General features: G+C 42.8%; 1 protein-coding gene across 3 annotated transcripts in view; it reads right to left on the reverse strand.

Annotated features, from left to right (window-relative positions):
* DOCK5 (dedicator of cytokinesis 5) overlaps positions 1-17644 on the reverse strand; it is a 74010-nt gene that overhangs the window by 31000 nt on the left and 25366 nt on the right. For all 3 annotated transcript variants that reach the window (XM_010203540.2, XM_062015829.1, XM_062015830.1), the window contains exons 6-27: positions 16951-17099; positions 16018-16153; positions 15725-15882; positions 15422-15503; positions 14579-14708; positions 13294-13366; positions 12240-12382; positions 11496-11621; positions 10860-10984; positions 10569-10667; positions 10386-10458; positions 9467-9570; positions 8657-8840; positions 7323-7420; positions 6366-6455; positions 5450-5550; positions 4779-4913; positions 3949-4060; positions 2738-2808; positions 1696-1802; positions 1093-1229; positions 313-408 (exon numbers count right to left, since the gene is read on the reverse strand). In XM_010203540.2, the coding sequence (XP_010201842.2) occupies positions 313-408; positions 1093-1229; positions 1696-1802; positions 2738-2808; positions 3949-4060; positions 4779-4913; positions 5450-5550; positions 6366-6455; positions 7323-7420; positions 8657-8840; positions 9467-9570; positions 10386-10458; positions 10569-10667; positions 10860-10984; positions 11496-11621; positions 12240-12382; positions 13294-13366; positions 14579-14708; positions 15422-15503; positions 15725-15882; positions 16018-16153; positions 16951-17099 (2529 nt within the window). The remainder of the gene's footprint in view (positions 1-312; positions 409-1092; positions 1230-1695; positions 1803-2737; positions 2809-3948; positions 4061-4778; positions 4914-5449; positions 5551-6365; positions 6456-7322; positions 7421-8656; positions 8841-9466; positions 9571-10385; positions 10459-10568; positions 10668-10859; positions 10985-11495; positions 11622-12239; positions 12383-13293; positions 13367-14578; positions 14709-15421; positions 15504-15724; positions 15883-16017; positions 16154-16950; positions 17100-17644) is intronic.

Raw genomic sequence — 17644 nt, forward strand, 5'->3', positions numbered from 1 at the left:
ATCCTGCTCAGCCAAGGTGAGAAAAGAGCACTTTTTTTTCAGCAGACTCCATGTGCATCAGAAGCTGCACTGAAACCTGCAATCACAGCCAACTGTGACTCAGTTTAAACTGCTGCTGGACTAAGGACAATTTGTATCCTAATACCTGGTCTTGGAAAAGCACCAAAAGCCATGTTTTAGTGGCACAGAAGCCCTGTAGGAAATGGAAAGATGATTTCATAAGCCACTGCTACACACTGACATCTCCCAGGAGAATAAATCCTGCTATAACAAATGGTAAAGTAATAAGTGAAGCAAGTAAAAGGCTCTCACAACGTGTGGAGACTGTCTGCTCATTCCAATCACTGTGCGGTTTATTCTCCGTAGCAGGCGTTCCATGATCAGCTGGATGTGGGCAGCAGTGGGCCCCTGGGGACATTCAATCAGGTAAATTAGAGACCATTCTTTATGTACACTGCTCTATAAAGTGCTGTCTGGGTGAGATGAGTTCCCTGACAGTGGTTAATTGTTATTAGAGGATGCAAAGAAAGGAGGTTTAAAAGACACGAGCGATCGATTCACAGGCTGTAGGTGTAACACTTGGTGGAGTGTAATTATCTACACCAGCTTCATTAGCTCCTCCTGACATAGCTGAACTGAAACCAGTGCTTTGATTTGACTTTGTTTTCCCTGAACAGCTCTCCAGTTCTAACTATTCTTTGCACAGCAACTTAGAATCGATTTCCATGACTAATGTGGTGAGTAACTGTATTCTCCTGACTGAATAATTGTCATTGTCCCTACTTCACAGCAGAGAAAACAAGAAACCAAATACTTCTATGACTTGCTCCAACAAGCCACCCAAGTTAGCTGGGGATAACAGCTGAGTCCCCACAAAGGAGGGTGATTGCTTTTTGCCCCATAGTGATAACCACCAATTCAGCCTTTCACAGCTCCTTTATGTGCAAAGAGATCCAAACTGTACAGAAATGCAATGCAACACAATTTCTGTAATCATCAGGACTCTGCAACTCTTTCAAGTGTTAGCTGAGAACATTTCTTTGCCATAAGTCCTCAAAAGAAGAGTTGCACCCTTGGACAGTTCATGCTCACCACATCTTTCCGATCCAGGACTTCAAGGACGTTGCTGAGGAGCTGTGAGCAAGCCTCGTGGTCAGGTCTGTTTGAATTGTCATCCAGCTGACCACTTAGCTGATCTATTAGTAGTGGCAGAAGAGCATCTCTGCATTCTGAAGAGAAAAATGGAACACAGCACCACATCATGTTGGTCTCAGGAAGTTCTTCAGCATTCAGTATAACATAGGCATCATAAAGTGGCTTCTGCTCATAACTTGGACACCAAAACATGCTTAAACCCCCTCCAGCTACCACTAACAGACTAGAGTCACACATAACACAATTACATGTGTTGCATCACAGAGTACACTCTCACCTTCTGCCTCCTTACAAAGCAACAACCTGGATCAGGATGCCACAGCACTAGGCATTGTATAAAGACTGAACAGCATGGAAAGTGTCCGTTGCTCCATGGCAAGGAATATTTCTCAGTAAGAAATGGATCCTAAATCTAAGATGGATTTAAGGGCAGACTACCACTGATGACTGATGCAAAGGACACCTAAACCTGAAACACATTCTCCTCCTTAAGGGTGTGTGGCCCCAGGCAGAACCCAGGGACTTCAGTTTGCTACTTACCAGACTGTTTAAACAGATCACTCTCGACTACCTTGGTCATGCAGTTCAGCTTCTGTCGAACTAACTGGTTGTCAGGAATGCTTTGGATGAACTTGCTGAAGAGGATACTAGTGGGCAAAGCACAAGCAGACAATCAGCATTTCCACCCTGTGTGACCCCATCCTACAGCCTACACTGCCCTGGGCACATCAAGCACTTTTGTCACTGTGTGGACATGTTACCTGCAAGTGCTCTCCAGGCACAGCACTACAGAACCTAAGCTCATTTTTAGGAAACTTGTACCAGGACTTGTACTAAAAATGGACAGTGTTCAGAAACTGCAGGCTTAAACCTCTTAAAGTGAAGCTTGCATCCCAACACACACCAGACATCACAAAAGCTTCTAAACAGGCAGCAGTGTCTACACTCCAGTGCCAGTACAACATAATTGGACTCCCTTTCATACAAAATGAAACAGATTTGCAAAGCCTCAGCAGATCCTTGCTGTAACTTGAAACACTGCTATGTACAGCAGCAAGACAGCATCCTTCCAGATGCCCCTTTCATCAAGAGTGATGACTCTGAAACCCCATTAAATTAAATCCCATGTACGTTTGCTGTTTGTCTACTGTTGAAGAGCAAATTATTTGTGTCAGAACAAGGAGGGTTGGGAGGTTCTGGGCAAAGTGATGAACCCCAAAGAACAGAAATCCACAGAGTGCTGTGAGTTTTCTAAACAAAGACAACTGTTGTTTTCCTGACCAAGGCCATGCCTTGGCCACACACTTTGGTTTAGCTCAGGAGCACTCACTTAGAGTTAACATTTCAACACAACCACTCCCCAGCCAAATTCTGGTTTTCAGTGAAGTCTCAAAGCACCTAAGAAAGAGCAGTTGAGATGCATCAATTCCTTTGAACTAAGCTGACTTCTTTAAAGCCCTGCAAGCACTTTCTCAAACTCATGCTCAGTGTGTGCATTATCATGTCATCATCACAGTGACTGCTTTTTTCCTTCCCAAAAGATGAGCTGGGTTTAGAGGACAAAGTAACTTAATACAGTTACCTGAGCTCAACAGGATCAAATACTAGTTTGACATCATTTATGATGCTTGGCAAATACTTTAAAGCTGCACCCTGCAAGAAAAAAGAAGAAACAAGGACGTGAAACACACGTGGAAACTGAGTTAGGCTAGCTTGTCCATTCTAAAAGGGTGTAAAGTCTCAACAACAATGCCCATGGCTCACACAGTAAATGTAGTTTTTGTCAGGAACAAATATGCTGACACCTGTGGAAAACTGGCTTATGATCAAATTTCTGCATCCAAAGAGCCTCCAGCAACCACACATCTGCAGTACAGAGAGGAAGAGGGGAAAGAGGAAGGATTTGGAGCCAAGTGCTTTAGTTTCTGCAAACATCCTGCAGTTCCAGGGATTAAACTCCTCATAGACTGACATGAAAAGCACCAGTCAGGTAAATTGGCTCAGGGTTCTGCATACTTTAGCATGTCCATATACACAAGAGTAAGTTACCGAGGTAGTGCTACAGCTTTTGTAAGTGTGGCATCCAGACAACTAAGTGCAACAGCAACTGCAGGTCCCTCTGTGATGTTCTGAAACTGCTGACTGCATGAGAATTAAAGTTGGGCTTTAAATCACCAAAGGGTTGATTAAACAGTTTAGAATCAATCTGTCCTTCAAACAGAGGAGAAGTATGTTGGGTAGAAGAACTGGAATAAAAGGAGCAAACTAAGAGTCTCATTGCCTTTAGCAATTTAGCATCCTCATTGCATGGCTGCTCTGCTCCTCAGAGCATAAACAGAAGGTTCATCACCCAGTTGACACCAGAAAGAGTCAAGTATAAAATCCAAGTCCCATTCTTAAACCATTTGTGTTTTCATTACTTTCATTCCCAGCATGATATTGACTTTTGCAGTAGTTCAACATTTCCATCTCCATCACCCTCAAGCTTGGTGTTACTGGTTGAAGCTTCTTCCCATACTGCAGTATTATATCTTTAATTGATTGGTAGTTTTCACCCTAGCAGGAGCTGAAAGGTGAAAGCCAAAGTTCCCATCTTTATTTGATAAACTTTAGGGTTTAAATATTCCTTTCCTGCCACACACAGTTCATTAAAACAGACACTCAGTGGTGATGTGACTCATCTGAATGGCTTCCACATGCCTCAAAGCTTGTCCCTTTTTCTGTCATGCCCCCTCCAAATTGTGTCAGTTGATTTAATAAGAGATATTACCTTCTCCTGCAAATCATGCATACCTTAATCTTGACAGCCTCTTCCAAAGGCCTGTCCATGAGGACATTGAAGGAGAGGAACAGCCTGCGTATTGCATCATAAAATTCATCCCCATCTTCACTCTTCCCATAAAACCTACACAGAGAACAGAAAGAGCTGGTTACACACATAAATCCAGGCTAACAGTGTCACAGCAGCTGAAATACGGCTTTATCCAGTGGAACAACATTTTAATGCAATTGCCTTCTACAAAAGACACGAGTGTAAAACTGGCACTGGAGCCTCTGCAGTCATTTCCTGATGGAACAGTTACAAGGGAAAAAGCTGCACTTATTAAACTGCCATTGCATCCAATCCTGCTTGGGTTCCAAGAATCAAGTGGCTCATTCTGTATCAAACAAAAAAAGGCAGAATGAACAAGAGGAAAGGATTCCAAACATTCACTGTAGATCTTTGAAAACATGGTTTGTGACTGCAGTAAAACTGCCACTGACCATACCCTAACTGCACAATGTGCCATCCTCACCTCACAATTAAGTGTGTGCATTTGTTTCTTACAGTTTCTTAAAATGAGGCATCATTCCATGTTTCAGTTCAATAAATAACAAGTTCCTTTCCAGCACTACCATATGCTCCTTACAGCACGCTACAGGTGACTAAAACAATTCTCCTCTTCAAATTAGGGATTTCAATCTCTAACCTGATTTCCTCCAGCTGCAGACAAAGGGCAGAAAGATAAATAATTCAAGGATAGAGGATATGCTGAAGAATATCCCATCCAGTGGTGCTGAGTGGAAGCAACTCCACTGACTTGCAAAAGGAGACATAAGGATGGCAATGACCTCGGGCTCACCTCAGGTACAATATCCGTGACTGAACAATGAAGCGGAACAGGTACTTCAAGGCTTTCAGAGCAGCAAACAGCAATTCTGTCTTGCTGGAGTCATCAGCATTTCCCACATAACAGTTCAGTACTTTGGTAAGTTTCCTTTGGAAATGGAAGGGAAAAAAAAAAAGGATTAAATACAGATGTCATTAAGTTTCTGTGTCCAGTTTCCTTATTCCAGAGAGGAAGAACCATCTAATGAATAACAGATGGGTTCCTCTTCACAGCCCAGTTCCTTCTGAAACAGTTGGGTTTCATGGGATGCCAGACTTCCATAACCTGTTCATGGATTCTCAGCTAAGTCTACACATTTGTCTACAGATTCCAGCTTCTTGATTTGCTTTTTTTCTTGTTCCCTAAAATGAAGTGTCCAGGAAGCTGGGATCACACAGTCTGACAGAGGAGTTTCCATAACAGCACTGTCTTTTCTTTACAGGAAGAAAAACCCCTAAACCATAAACTTTTGGGAGGGTAAAAAGAGTAATTACAGGGTTTCTTTCTCTCCTGAAAGCAGAGAAGAGAGTGGAACACCCTCATCTTGGTCTATGCTGCCTCTCACATTAGCATAGCTCACCGAAACTCTCAGTGAGGCACCGTGTGAGTGACAGCCTGTAAGGTTTGTGCTTACCAATACTTACACATATGCCAAGGTTGCACTGAAGTGCTTGTAAATGTAAGTTTCAAGTACAGGGTTGAAATGCTGGAACTTGATGTCTCCAATCAAAGAAATAATAAATACCTGTCAAAAATTCCAAAGGAAACAGATGTAGAGAGCTACACAGCCTCTAACTGCCACAGCTCAGCCTCTAATTGCATGTCATTTATTATGCTGGGTCATAGGTGCTGTCTGTTTGTTTTCCAAATAGCATTAACTCTACAGAGAGTGTTATGTGTATTCTAAGAGTGACTAAACACTGTGTGCAACTACATCTCTGCTCAGAGGGAAGGAAGGTCATGGCAGCTTGGATAGAAAACCTTTAGAGATCGAGGGAGCTACTTCTGATAGCAACAACAGTGACATAGGAAGCAGCACTCCTCAGTCTTTCTGTAATGCACAGAGCTGAAGGCCTTATTTAAAGATAAGAAACAATGTTTTTCCATCTAGAACTTGAGATTCTGAAGATTTATACTCATAGCAAACACTCAGTTCTGTTACTCCAATACGTATTAGAGCCAGGATATTCCATCCCCCTGTATTCACCTCTCCAGTGTCAGCTGCATATATCTGACTTCACATTTCTTCCTATCTAGCACATATTTATTGATCAGTATGAAGCACAGAGCTTTGTTTCTGCACTGCACACATACTAAGCAGCCTCTCCAAAGATGCAGAAAAGTCCTTGGGAAGTCTTTTACTCAGTCATTACAATCCTTCCACGAAGCTCCAGAGGACCAGTCATCCCTACCAGGCCTAGGACTTAGGGTGCACATCTTCTACTCCCACCACAGCCACAAATCCTTCACCATTGTGACCCTGAATAAATTTTCCCCTTTGTGATAAATAATACAACTTATCTCTTCTGGAAATTGCCTTAATCCACAGGGCTCACTCACCAGTGCATCGAACACAAGGAAATCATAAGTTTCATTTTCTGACATTTCCATCATTATGTTGAAAAGTGCATCAAGGGTGTCTTGTAAAAACTAGATGGGAAACAACATGAGAACAGGAATAGGAAAATAGGAGAAGACAACTGCTCATTTTTCCCCTTCCAGCCCAGCTGTAAAAGCTGTCCATGACAGAACACTTAAAAAGGGATTTATTTTAGTCCTGTATTCATTCACGTCCTTGTCAAGATCATCACACTATTCTCCCTCACTAGAGCATGGAGAACTTCTTCTTATCAGCTCTTAATAGTCCCACTTTTCTGTTCCATTGCCTTTTCATCTAGCAAGAGACCTATTGAATACATTTCATTCTGTCCATAGGGTTTAAACATCCACTGTACTAAGGGATAACACTCCACACAACGACTGGTTTGCAGTGTCACAGCACTTCAGTTGTTCAGCAGTTCAGTAAAACCACGACCTTGCACAATCCCCAAAGATCCACACTTGGAACCACGGGAAGTCCTACCCCCTAAATCCTTCAGCAGACTATTTTCTGTGGCTCTTTCCCACATTTCAGGTTTATTCCCCACAATACTCTCACTATAATCCCTCTGGGCCTCCTCTGCACCCTGTTCCTAGATCAACAAGTCCCTGTTCACAAAGGAGGTTCAGAGCCACTACTGAAAATTAGGTTAGGCCTTGAATGGATCATCTATTTCATAAGGATACAGGAGAAAAGAAAGTCACCACTACCTCCCTGATCCTAGCAACACTTAACTTCTGTAATTCTGGTGAATTCCACTACTGAGAGCTCTTTTTTAACCTTTTGTTCTGTTACTCAGCAGCTAGAGTGACTCTCCCAGCCTATACAGAGAGTTTGTGGGTACCATGCAATTACAAACCCTCAAGGTCAACCATCAAGCACGTACATAAGTGTTTGTATAAGAAAGAGACTCATACCTTTACAATTTCTCCTCCTTCCACTTCCATTAGCTTCCTTAAGTTGTGAGCTATGTTCTGCGAGTTAGAACGCCAGTTCAACAAACCCAGCAGGTCAACTAGCAAGGAGAGAACACACCAGCAATTAAAAACCACATTACAACACCCCAGCTGACAATGGCTGCACAACAATACACTGCTAGAGCTTATTTTTAGAACCAGCTTACACGAGTCACACTGATGCATAGAATATCATCCTAAGATGGTTCTTTTGTCTTGGCAAGTTGTCTTGCTACAAATGGAAACCTTGGTGTAATGTGATAAGAAGAGGCATTCAGTAGACAATTTTGCAGGCTTCTCATTCACCAAGAGAAGATATCTTAAGATTGGGATTTGAGTGCATGACTTCTCTTACTAATGCTTGTGTTTGTATAAAGCAGTCTCTTGGGGATGGTTCTTAAAGCTAAAACTGAACCTTCTCTAAATGACATTAAGCTGCAGAGCTGTTTATCACTGTTCTGGGACATCTCATGACCTCAATTTCATCTACAAATTACAGTTGAGTCTTTTAAAGGAGTCTGGCAGGTTTCACACACATCATCTAGGTTAATAAAATACATGCACATTATCTCTTCTCCAAAAGTAAATCTGTTTACTACCTCTAGATGTAAGACTACATGTGAAACTCAACAGGCTTGACAAAGAGTGTCACATTCAGAAACAGGGGTCTCATGCAGGAGGGTAGAAAGATGTAAATGTGCTTGGCCTGTACATCAGATGGGCCAAAGAATGTGTCCTCACACACACGAGTATCAGCATGGCATTTCAGCTAACTGGCCAAGCTCAGACTGTGAGCAGACCATCAGCACACAGTGTGTTCATTCACACATATATATACACATCATTCTTCATTTTGACCACTTTGGCAGCGTGCAAAGCAGAGTTAATGCATAACAGCATCCTAAAGAGTTCAATTCTAATTGCTACTTTCTTAACAGGCAGAGAAAAACAGATAATTAACCTTAAATGTCTATGAAAACACACACACACTGTCACTGATGGGAGCCACTTCTCCACATGCTGACAAACCTGTTTGGTTTAACATCGGTAGTTTGGATTAAATATTCATGTGACATGGTCCCTAGTGGCTGTGTAAACATCTCTGTGGCTTGTACTGGCAACATGATCCCAACATGAAGCAGGGATTGAGTTGCCATTGACACATAAAGGAGGATGATTTAAACTCAAACACAATGCTCACACATGCTGCAGTCCCCCTAAAAATTGCATAAAGGAGGTGTCCTCTACTTTCAATATACAGCATGATCCAGCTGGGCTGCTAATGCAAGACCTACCATTCTGGGTGAGCTTGGTGGAGCAGATCAAGGTGGCAATCTGGAAGCTGTCTTTTGTGCTGTCTTTACTGGGTGTGAAGTTGTGCAGGTTTTTCCCTGAGGATGACTCCTTCTCTTCCATCTCCATTTTGGTGCAAGGAAGAGTTAAATAGCATTTAGCATCTTCCATTTTCTTGTTATCACCCTGTTGGTTGAACACAGCAAAGACAAGGGTTATCTCACACCCAGCACACCTCTTCCAGTTCTCATCTGCAGATACAGTGACACCCAGAGAGGGCTTTAAACACCTTTTGGTTGTTTACTCACATTATCTATTTGGCCTTTAACTTTAGGGAGGAGAAGTTGGTCATGCTGCCAAGAACTAAGCTCTTTTCAGAGTGATTCAAACCACAGAGTTTAGGAGGGTTTCCCACCAACTCTCCCTTTGTAGCTTTTTACTGCCATGCATTAATTTTCCCCACTTACTGTGATTAAAGGCATCAGGTGTCTCATCCCATCACACACTGATCCTCCAAAGCAGGTGCTCACCAGGCCTGCTTGTTGCATGCTCTCTAGGTGAATGATGCTAGAGAAAAAATGCTCTATACACACACACAAGGATGCAACACACTTGTGTACCTGCAGTCAGAAACCCAATCAAGCAAGTAGAGCTGAGAGTGACTTATTGGCAGATAATTCCTGTCTTATTACCCTAGAAAAATGACTAAACATCTCCACAATTGTGATGTTTACATTAATGGGGAAAAAGTCAGCCAAGAGAGTTGTTTTGATTAGTTAAACAAAAGTGAAGACTGTAAATGTCCAAGCTACCTTATAAACAATCAAATTGTGCTTGCCATCTTGCAGAGTTGTTCCATCTGCATTCATCAACTTCACAAAGCCCATGCCAAAAGCTCTCTCAGACTTATCCCTAGCTGCAAGCAGAAAGAAAAACTGTTATTATTAGGACTTGGTTTATTTATGCCTGTGCTATACTACACTATCCCTATACTATCCATAGCACAGCTCTAACTACATCCAGTTGCTTCTTTAATAGCATCACACCCTCATGCAATGGAGCTATCAAACTTTGTGATCCACAGTAGGAAGAGCTCTCTCTCTTTCCCTCAAGGTGTCTGCAACTACACAGAAAAACATCCTCTCTGAAGCATCTCTTGACACACAACTGCTTAATTGTGCTGCTAGATGGACCTACATAATTGTAGAGCTGTTTTGGCTGGGGTTTGGCAAATCTGTTGGTGGGGTATAGATGCAGAAGCATGTCACTGCACCTCACAGGGAGCTTTTGGAGAACCTTTCAAGGGTTTATTCTCACATTATTGATCTTGTTTCAAGGCTCTGAAGTCAATTTCTAGCTCTTTCTCATTAGCCTTTCATTAACCTAATTAGAAATCTTTTAATAAGAAGATCATTAGAAGCTCACTGGACATCACACAATGTTGTGAAGGCCTTGAAACAAATTAAAACCAACCCCATACACTGAGAAGCAATGAGCATTGACAACAGTCTCTCAAGAAGGCTCACATGTTGCTCCCTAACTTTGGGTTTAGAACAAAACCAGCACCAAACCTTTCTTAAGGCTGTAAAGAGTTGCACTTCTTTTTCTTTCCTTGCAAGAAAATCCCCAACACTGAGAAGTAGAAATGCAAGTGCCACACCTTTGGTGGCTACTCAGCAAAGAGGAGGAGGAGGAGGCTGCTCCTGCAGATCCTTCTTTCCTGATACTCACATTCCTGTGACGATCGATGACGGAAAGTGAACCTCAAATGGCAACGACTGACTTCTTCTATTGCAATGGACACCTGCATGTGACAACACAACACAAAATGCAGCACCAGTACTCTGTCTCCAGTCAGTTGACAGGATATTCTGTTACTGATGCACCCACTGATTCTAAATGACATGCTCCTACCTTGACGGTTTCATACCAGCAAGGCTGCTTGACTTGGTAATAGACAACGGACTTGTATTCAGAGACACCTTCATAACCGGCCCCAGGATGGATAGCTTTCTTTGGACAAAAGAGGAAGAGAGGGGAAAATAAAAGGTAAGGTCTAGAATGAAGGCAAGTAGTAAAATTTCCCCACTGATATCATCATTCTCACACAGTTCTTGCATGCAATCGCTAAATGAGAACCTACAGATCAAAGCTGTCATCTCACAAACAGAGCAGCCTTGTGACCTCCTGCAAAGGCCACCATACCTCTTGGAGATTTCCATCTTCATCATGTACAGACATGGTGACTTCTACATTCTTGGGAGTCTTTTTCTTCCCTTTGTCAAACTCCCCTTGTACCAGGGTGACATAGATATCATTTCGAACATCACCTAAAATTCACAGCACTCAGTGAGCTGGTTTTCCTCAGACAGTTGTTCAAGTTAACATTTAACATCCTTGGGCACCACGTCATCCTTATCTTCTTCTCAGCCTTCACTGATACCAGCTAACTAGCAATAGCCAACATCAGCATTTCATCTTCACCTCAAACTCCACAGAACCTTTTCAAATCTTTTACCATTCTCCTGCTTATAAACCTCTGGATGTCACTTTTTTGGCATGGAAGGAGCCCTATAGGGGTGAATCCACTTTGAGTGGATTAAACAAGAGCAGGGTCAAACCTCTGTGCAACAAAAACGTTTCTTTGACTTAAACAGAACTACCAAAGAGCACACACAGAGTCATTTTTCAATGAAGGAAGCTTATGTTTGCACTTCTTTGACAAAGAGATCAGCTGGAAGTGTCAAGATGAATGAAAATCAGTATTCAGATGGCTTTAAAAGAAATGTTTCTGTGTCAGAAATTCTAGAACTTGATGTGGCTCTAACTCCAGGGACTTACCAGGAAGGATTATCTCAGGGAATCCCATTTTGCGAGCCACAGCAGTTGATCTGTCTACAAGGTGGGAAAAGTCCTTTTGAACCTGTGCTAGATCACCAGGAAGCAGCTTCAGAGAGACCCAAAGACCTAAGGAAGGCAAAACATATTTACTGAAAAAAGAAAGGATGAAAACATGCAATGTAAGCCTATCCTAAACAGAAAGCTGGTTCTTCATGTGACTTCCATGCCACCATGCCTTACATCCCCCACGCTGGTTCTCACTTGCCCAGTTCTCCCTAATGAGTGAGACCTTGCTGGGCAAGTAGATTCTCCAAAGTCAAACACAGACTTTCTGAGATTAATCTGCCAGTGTATTTGAGCAAAGGCCAGACACACAAACAAGAGCAGCAGGATCCTTAATCGTGCCACTTAAACCCAAAAGCCAGTTAAAACACTCCAACGTCCACATTAAAAGATGTTATGTCCATGTCCACAGTTTTATCTTCAAAACATGACATCACCATCCAATAAGTCATCAGCTGAAGAAGCTCTTTCATGTAAGTAAGAACAGCTCCTGGGTTTATCTCTTGTTTAGCTCCCAATGTGCTGGAGTGACAATCACTACAGGGAAGGCTCAGGGAAGATAGCAAACTCCAATAAGCCTTGATCTCTGGACTTCCACAGGCTATTTGTTTTCCTTGGTAAGCAGGTGGAACCCTTGCCCTCCCCAGGATTTTCCATTAGCTTCTTGCCCAACTGCTGTACCTTGCCCTTTATGATTCACTTCCTTGGCAGCGATGACTTTGTTGAAGACAGAAGTGAGGGGCTCGTTTTCTCCAATCACATGGGAAGTTATCAGTGGGGACATCATCAGCTGTCTCTGCCTGATGTAGGTCTCCATGGCAATCCTGAGAAGAACAATAGAGACCAGGAAGCAGACAGACTGACACCGACCACGTGCTCTGCATGAAGGAGGCTGCCCAACGGCTGGCTTAGTTTTTTCCAAAGAAAGAAATGATTCTGCAAGGATTCCATGGGATTAAAAGTATTCTGCAAAGGAAAAGACATCCTTCTGTGCAGCCTTGCAGGCCCTGAAAGGGCAGAGAGGAAAAAACACCCCAAAACTCCACACCATCTCCCCTGAAAACACCTTGTAATGGCATATGGCTACACCAAATGGATTGCTGTATTTAGGACTGTGACAACATGGCTGTGACCACCCAAACAAGCTCCAGTTTAGTTTCTCCAGTGTGCTGAAAAAGTGAGCAGTGACACAGTAGGCAGAACACACCAGACTGACTGGCAAGAGGGAAATGCAAAACACATTGGGGCTTGAATTTCTTTGCCAGATAGGGAGAAATTCCTTTCCTATTGTCCTCTGGTAATCCAGAAAGCTGAGGGAGACAGTACAGAAGGTACAATGACAAGGAGAAGGTGTGGTCTCTATGCTCAGGTGTTTCTGAAAACGCCCCTCAAGCCTCTAATAGCTTTGAAGGTCACACTCCCAAGACTCCACAACATCATTCTGCACTGTGCTCTTCTTCCTTACCTCAGATGACAAGGGTATATAGCAGGTTCAGCTGCATTGCTGAAACCCTCTAAGCATTTTAGCCCATCATCCTGACACAAACCAAAGAGACTAAGGCTTCAGAGGGCTGACAAAAGTCTTTTGCTTCAAAGAGCTGACTAGTACCATAAGCTAATTTATATGTAGAGCCCTTGGTACACTGCCAGGCTCCCACACTAATTTGTCCTTCTCCGAAGGACAACTGCTTTAAATAAGTCAGATGTGTGATGAACTCAGAAGTCCAGTACTTACTGCTGAAATGGAATAAAATGTTGCTTTTCCTCATCATCCACCTTTCCATGAATGATATCAGTTATGTCCATCACTGTAACGACACACAGTTACCACACAGTGTTGCCACATTGCCCAAGAACATAGAGAGCGCTTTCCCCTATCAGAATGGAAACATCAGTGGCTCAAAATAAGCAAATTCCACTCATGAGAGCAACAGAAAGCAACACTACACATGGAGAAGGTGCTTCTGTAACTTGTTGATCACAACTGTAACTAATATTTTAGTAACACAATGCTGGCCATAAACACAATGAGATATCTCTATTGTTCAGCTATGTACCAAAGAATCGTCCTGCAATCTGAAAACAAGGTCCACCTCAGGATTCCTTCCTGTCTGAAACTTAAATGAAGCTACTTTTTAATACTGAAAAGTACAGTGCTGCTTCATCAAGAAATCCTCGTGTCACAGAAATGCAGGGGAGGAGCTGGATGGCTCTTGCCACGGCTTTCACCCGTGAATGGTCTTATTTTGATATATTTATTAGCTGATAAACTACTCTTACTTGATGCAGTAGCTGGGACACTGTATCTAATTTTGCAGAAAATGAAACTAAATTTAAAAAAAAAAGCTCAAAGGGTCTAAAAATGAAAGCTAATAAAACAGAGATGCATTGAGCTGAACAGAAAAGACTTGTGTTAAACCCTGACGACACCGGTAACACACACCGTAGCTTTCTTTTCCCTAAGGCAACAGCTTCTGCAGGTGAGCCAACAATTCTGTATGGTACAAGAGTTCAGGAGGTAGCTATATGACATATACCTAAGGACTAATCCTGCACCTACAGAAGTCAATGGTAAAAAACCAGAGCCCAGAGTCACGTGGTGCTTAAGAAGCTGAGTCAGCTTATGGTAGTGAATGTCAATGTCACCTCTGCTAAAACACAGGTGGAACTCAACTGAGGCACTTCAAACAGATTGCAAACACTGATTTCTTTTGATATGTGAACCTCACGTTTCAAGCAAGTCTCTTCACAAGACATCACAGGAATTGAAGGTCTCATTCACCAAGTCTCCTTTAAAAACTCCAGCAAAGAAGTGACCAGTAACAGCATCTCATCCTCATCTGGAACTTCCACTAAAAGGTCTCAAAGGGCTTCTACATGCAGCTCAGCATCTGCTCCTTGAAGCCAGAGATGCTGACACTAAGGGGTCAGTACACCTGCTGACACAGAGCATGCATTTCCTCGTTCCCACCCGCTGCCCCAGCCCCTGCTGCTTTCTCCACTGATTGCATTTGCCATACCTGCCACCCCAAAGGGCCTCCGGAGTCCACAGGTGTGTTTCTTCCCATCTTTCAGCTCCATGTGTCCCACCCTCACAATCTGACACACCAAACTGATCTTTGGTCTGATCAAGTCTGAACTGCTTAAATCCTAGAAGTGATTTAAAAACAGAGTGCCACCAGTCTGCTTGATGAATGGAAGAGAAGACAACGAGAGAGAGCAGGACTTGTGTGACTGTACACAAACACACAAAGAAACAAACACCCCAAATCTAAACTACAGGAACAACTTCCACACAGCAAGTTTTAAACATACTCTTACTCTTTGGTAACACACCCCAGAAACAGTACTGGAAGGAGAGCAAATGATGTTAATTGCCCAAGTACTAGACCCTGATGACCAGTTTGTGCCACCTCTGTTTCTCATCAGAAGTTATTCCACTCACGTGTAACTCTTCCATCAACACCTTGGTGCAAATAAACTCTCAATAGAAAAAAAAGGATTAGCAAAGGAATGGACCAAAAAGCAAACAACTGTGATCTCAAGGCCAGCCTCTCAGTCCAGTGAGGCTCTGATAGAGGAGTGCTTAACAGGATTGTCAGAAACACGTGGGTGAGCAACAGCCACTGACAGTGCTACTGTAAAATAATTCACCTTGATGACTGCTTTGGACTGAGGTACCAAAAGCCTCACTTTTCAGCAGCGTTCCTCTGAGGCTGCCCATTAAGAGTCCATGAAAACACCCTAAAATGTCACATACGACCCCTCCCTGGTGCATGTCATAAGGGGAAAGCAAAAGAACCCAAAACTCACACATCTGCAGCATGGGGATGAGTTTGTAGGGTGTAAAGACAGTAACTTACCGTAAAGACTGCTTGAAGGTTATTGAGCTTCTCAATCTCTTTGGGCATCCCATTACTGCCCCAACGAACCAAGTAGTTTTCACTGCAAATAAAGGAAAGAGAAAACAAAAGAAATCAATGCTTGACATCCCTATTACCTGGCAAAAGCCCAGAAGCTTTTTGCTCTTTGGGGAATACCTGAAAAACTCTGCCAAAATCCTCTATCCCAAAGTGATTCTGAAGTGACTCGTTTCGGTGAAGGCAGGAGGCAGGCATGATGTGAGTCCTCTGACTAAACTGCTAATGCATTCACAAACCCCTTACCTGATGAATTTGGAGAGATCAGGATCATAGAGGCTCATTAACAGCTCAGCATCTTCTCCAATATTGCAGACAAAGTTCTTGAAGTTTATGTACAGGCTGTATGTGTGTGTTGTGTTGAATATTGGCTGCCCTCGGAGGTCCAAATTCTGCTGCAGGGACTGCAAAGAAGGAGAGTACTTCCATGAACAAAGCAGAAGAATGCAGTTCTGCTGCCAAAGGGGCACAATATCCTTAAGAGGACTGTAAAAGTACCAGCTATTTGAAGAGGACAAAGCCAGAGACAAGAGATGTACCTTCTCTTCCTGGATCCTTTCATCAATCCTTTTGGATGCACTTTCATGGGACCTGAAGAGCGAGATTGTGCTGGTTTCATCTGGGTCCAAGATGTTCCCGTTGTCATCTCGTACAACCAGGTCCAAACCTAGGATCCTGGATAGCACACAGGTCAGAAGACAAAAAAAAAATGACACAAAAGAACCAAAAGTGAGTGAAAGAGAACAAATCACAGATCAAAACTGCGGTCTGCCCTGTGCAGCCAGTGCACACCAATGCATTCCTAATAATAATCACATTGCTGGGTTTCCCATCTGCAAATACTTATTCCCCATTTTCCCATTCTAGATAAAAATTATTAGGCTACACTTCTAAGATGGCACTTTTGCTCTTGCTTAAGGATATTTATCTAAAAAGTGCTATGTATATGTATGAAGCTTATAGCTGGTGGCTGATTATTACTCTCTGCCATAAGCTTTTTTCTTAATTGACCTGAATCAAGTCTGACAAGCAGATAAATGAGTCCTGGAGACAATCCCTGTTCTGTACAAACCAATGAAAGGTGGAGTTTTGGTGGCATATAGAATCACCTTACTCAGATGCTGACAAAGCAGTTTATTTCATCATCACCTGGCTGCAGCTAGCCAGGCACAAATTGTGCTCCACGGGCAATGCCATCATGTGCCAGCAGGTCTGCAGAATTAAGACAGGTAAAGCTTCCTGCCAAGTCAAAGAGATTGCTGGCATATGAAGAACCAACTGTTACATGCCTACCTGCCAAGCCAGTCACTTTGTGATGGGGACTGAAAGCTGCAGTTATCCCCTTTCCAAGGAAAAAGGTCAGCCTGCTTCAGTGTTCCCTTTGCCTAGTCATACACAGCACCTTGTAATTAACAGCCCACTAGAGCCTTTACTGGGGTTTGGGATCATACAACACACACTTTGGAGGTTACCTGTTGCCATAGTCAATCTTAGCAGTGACTTTCTTCTTGAGCTCAGCTAGCTCATCTTTGGGAAGGGTCCCAGACAGGATCTGTGACCTCCACTCTATCAGGCTGTAAATCAGCTGTTGGACATGCCGAAACTGTGTGGTCTTGTTATCCTACAGGAAAAAAAGGGACACTATTAAGCTAATCATAGCCTGAGAAGTGCCTCAGTAAGCCTTCTGAAATGTTCTCAGCTGAATGTATCATAAAAGTTGCATCTCAGTAAAGATATCTGAGAAACTGGCACTACATGACCCTCAAAGATTAGACTTGTGTAACAAACTCTCCAGTGCTTTGCACTGTCAAGGTTTCAGTGGCTCAGATTCAGGGTCTTCAACTTTTCCTCAGGACATTACTTCAGAAAGAGGCTCAGACAAAAGCAGAACTTCAGAACTGGTATGATGGGTACTTTCTACATTCAGGGCAGAGAGGGGATATTAACTGACTGTAATTGATTTCTATGAGATTGAGACAGGAATGCCAGCTTAACATAAAAAGGCACTTTGGGAAATCATTTTTAAGCATGTTTCCCATTTATTTCACCCATTCAGATTGCAAAACTTGGAGGCAAAAACTTACTTTCCTTTTAAAAGTGTAAAGCTGATACCAAAACATAATACTGATGACCAACACTGAAGCCCACACAGGCTCTTTCTCATAG

The sequence above is a fragment of the Colius striatus genome, chromosome 27, assembly GCF_028858725.1.
Source record: "Colius striatus isolate bColStr4 chromosome 27, bColStr4.1.hap1, whole genome shotgun sequence".
Taxonomy (NCBI): domain Eukaryota; kingdom Metazoa; phylum Chordata; class Aves; order Coliiformes; family Coliidae; genus Colius; species Colius striatus.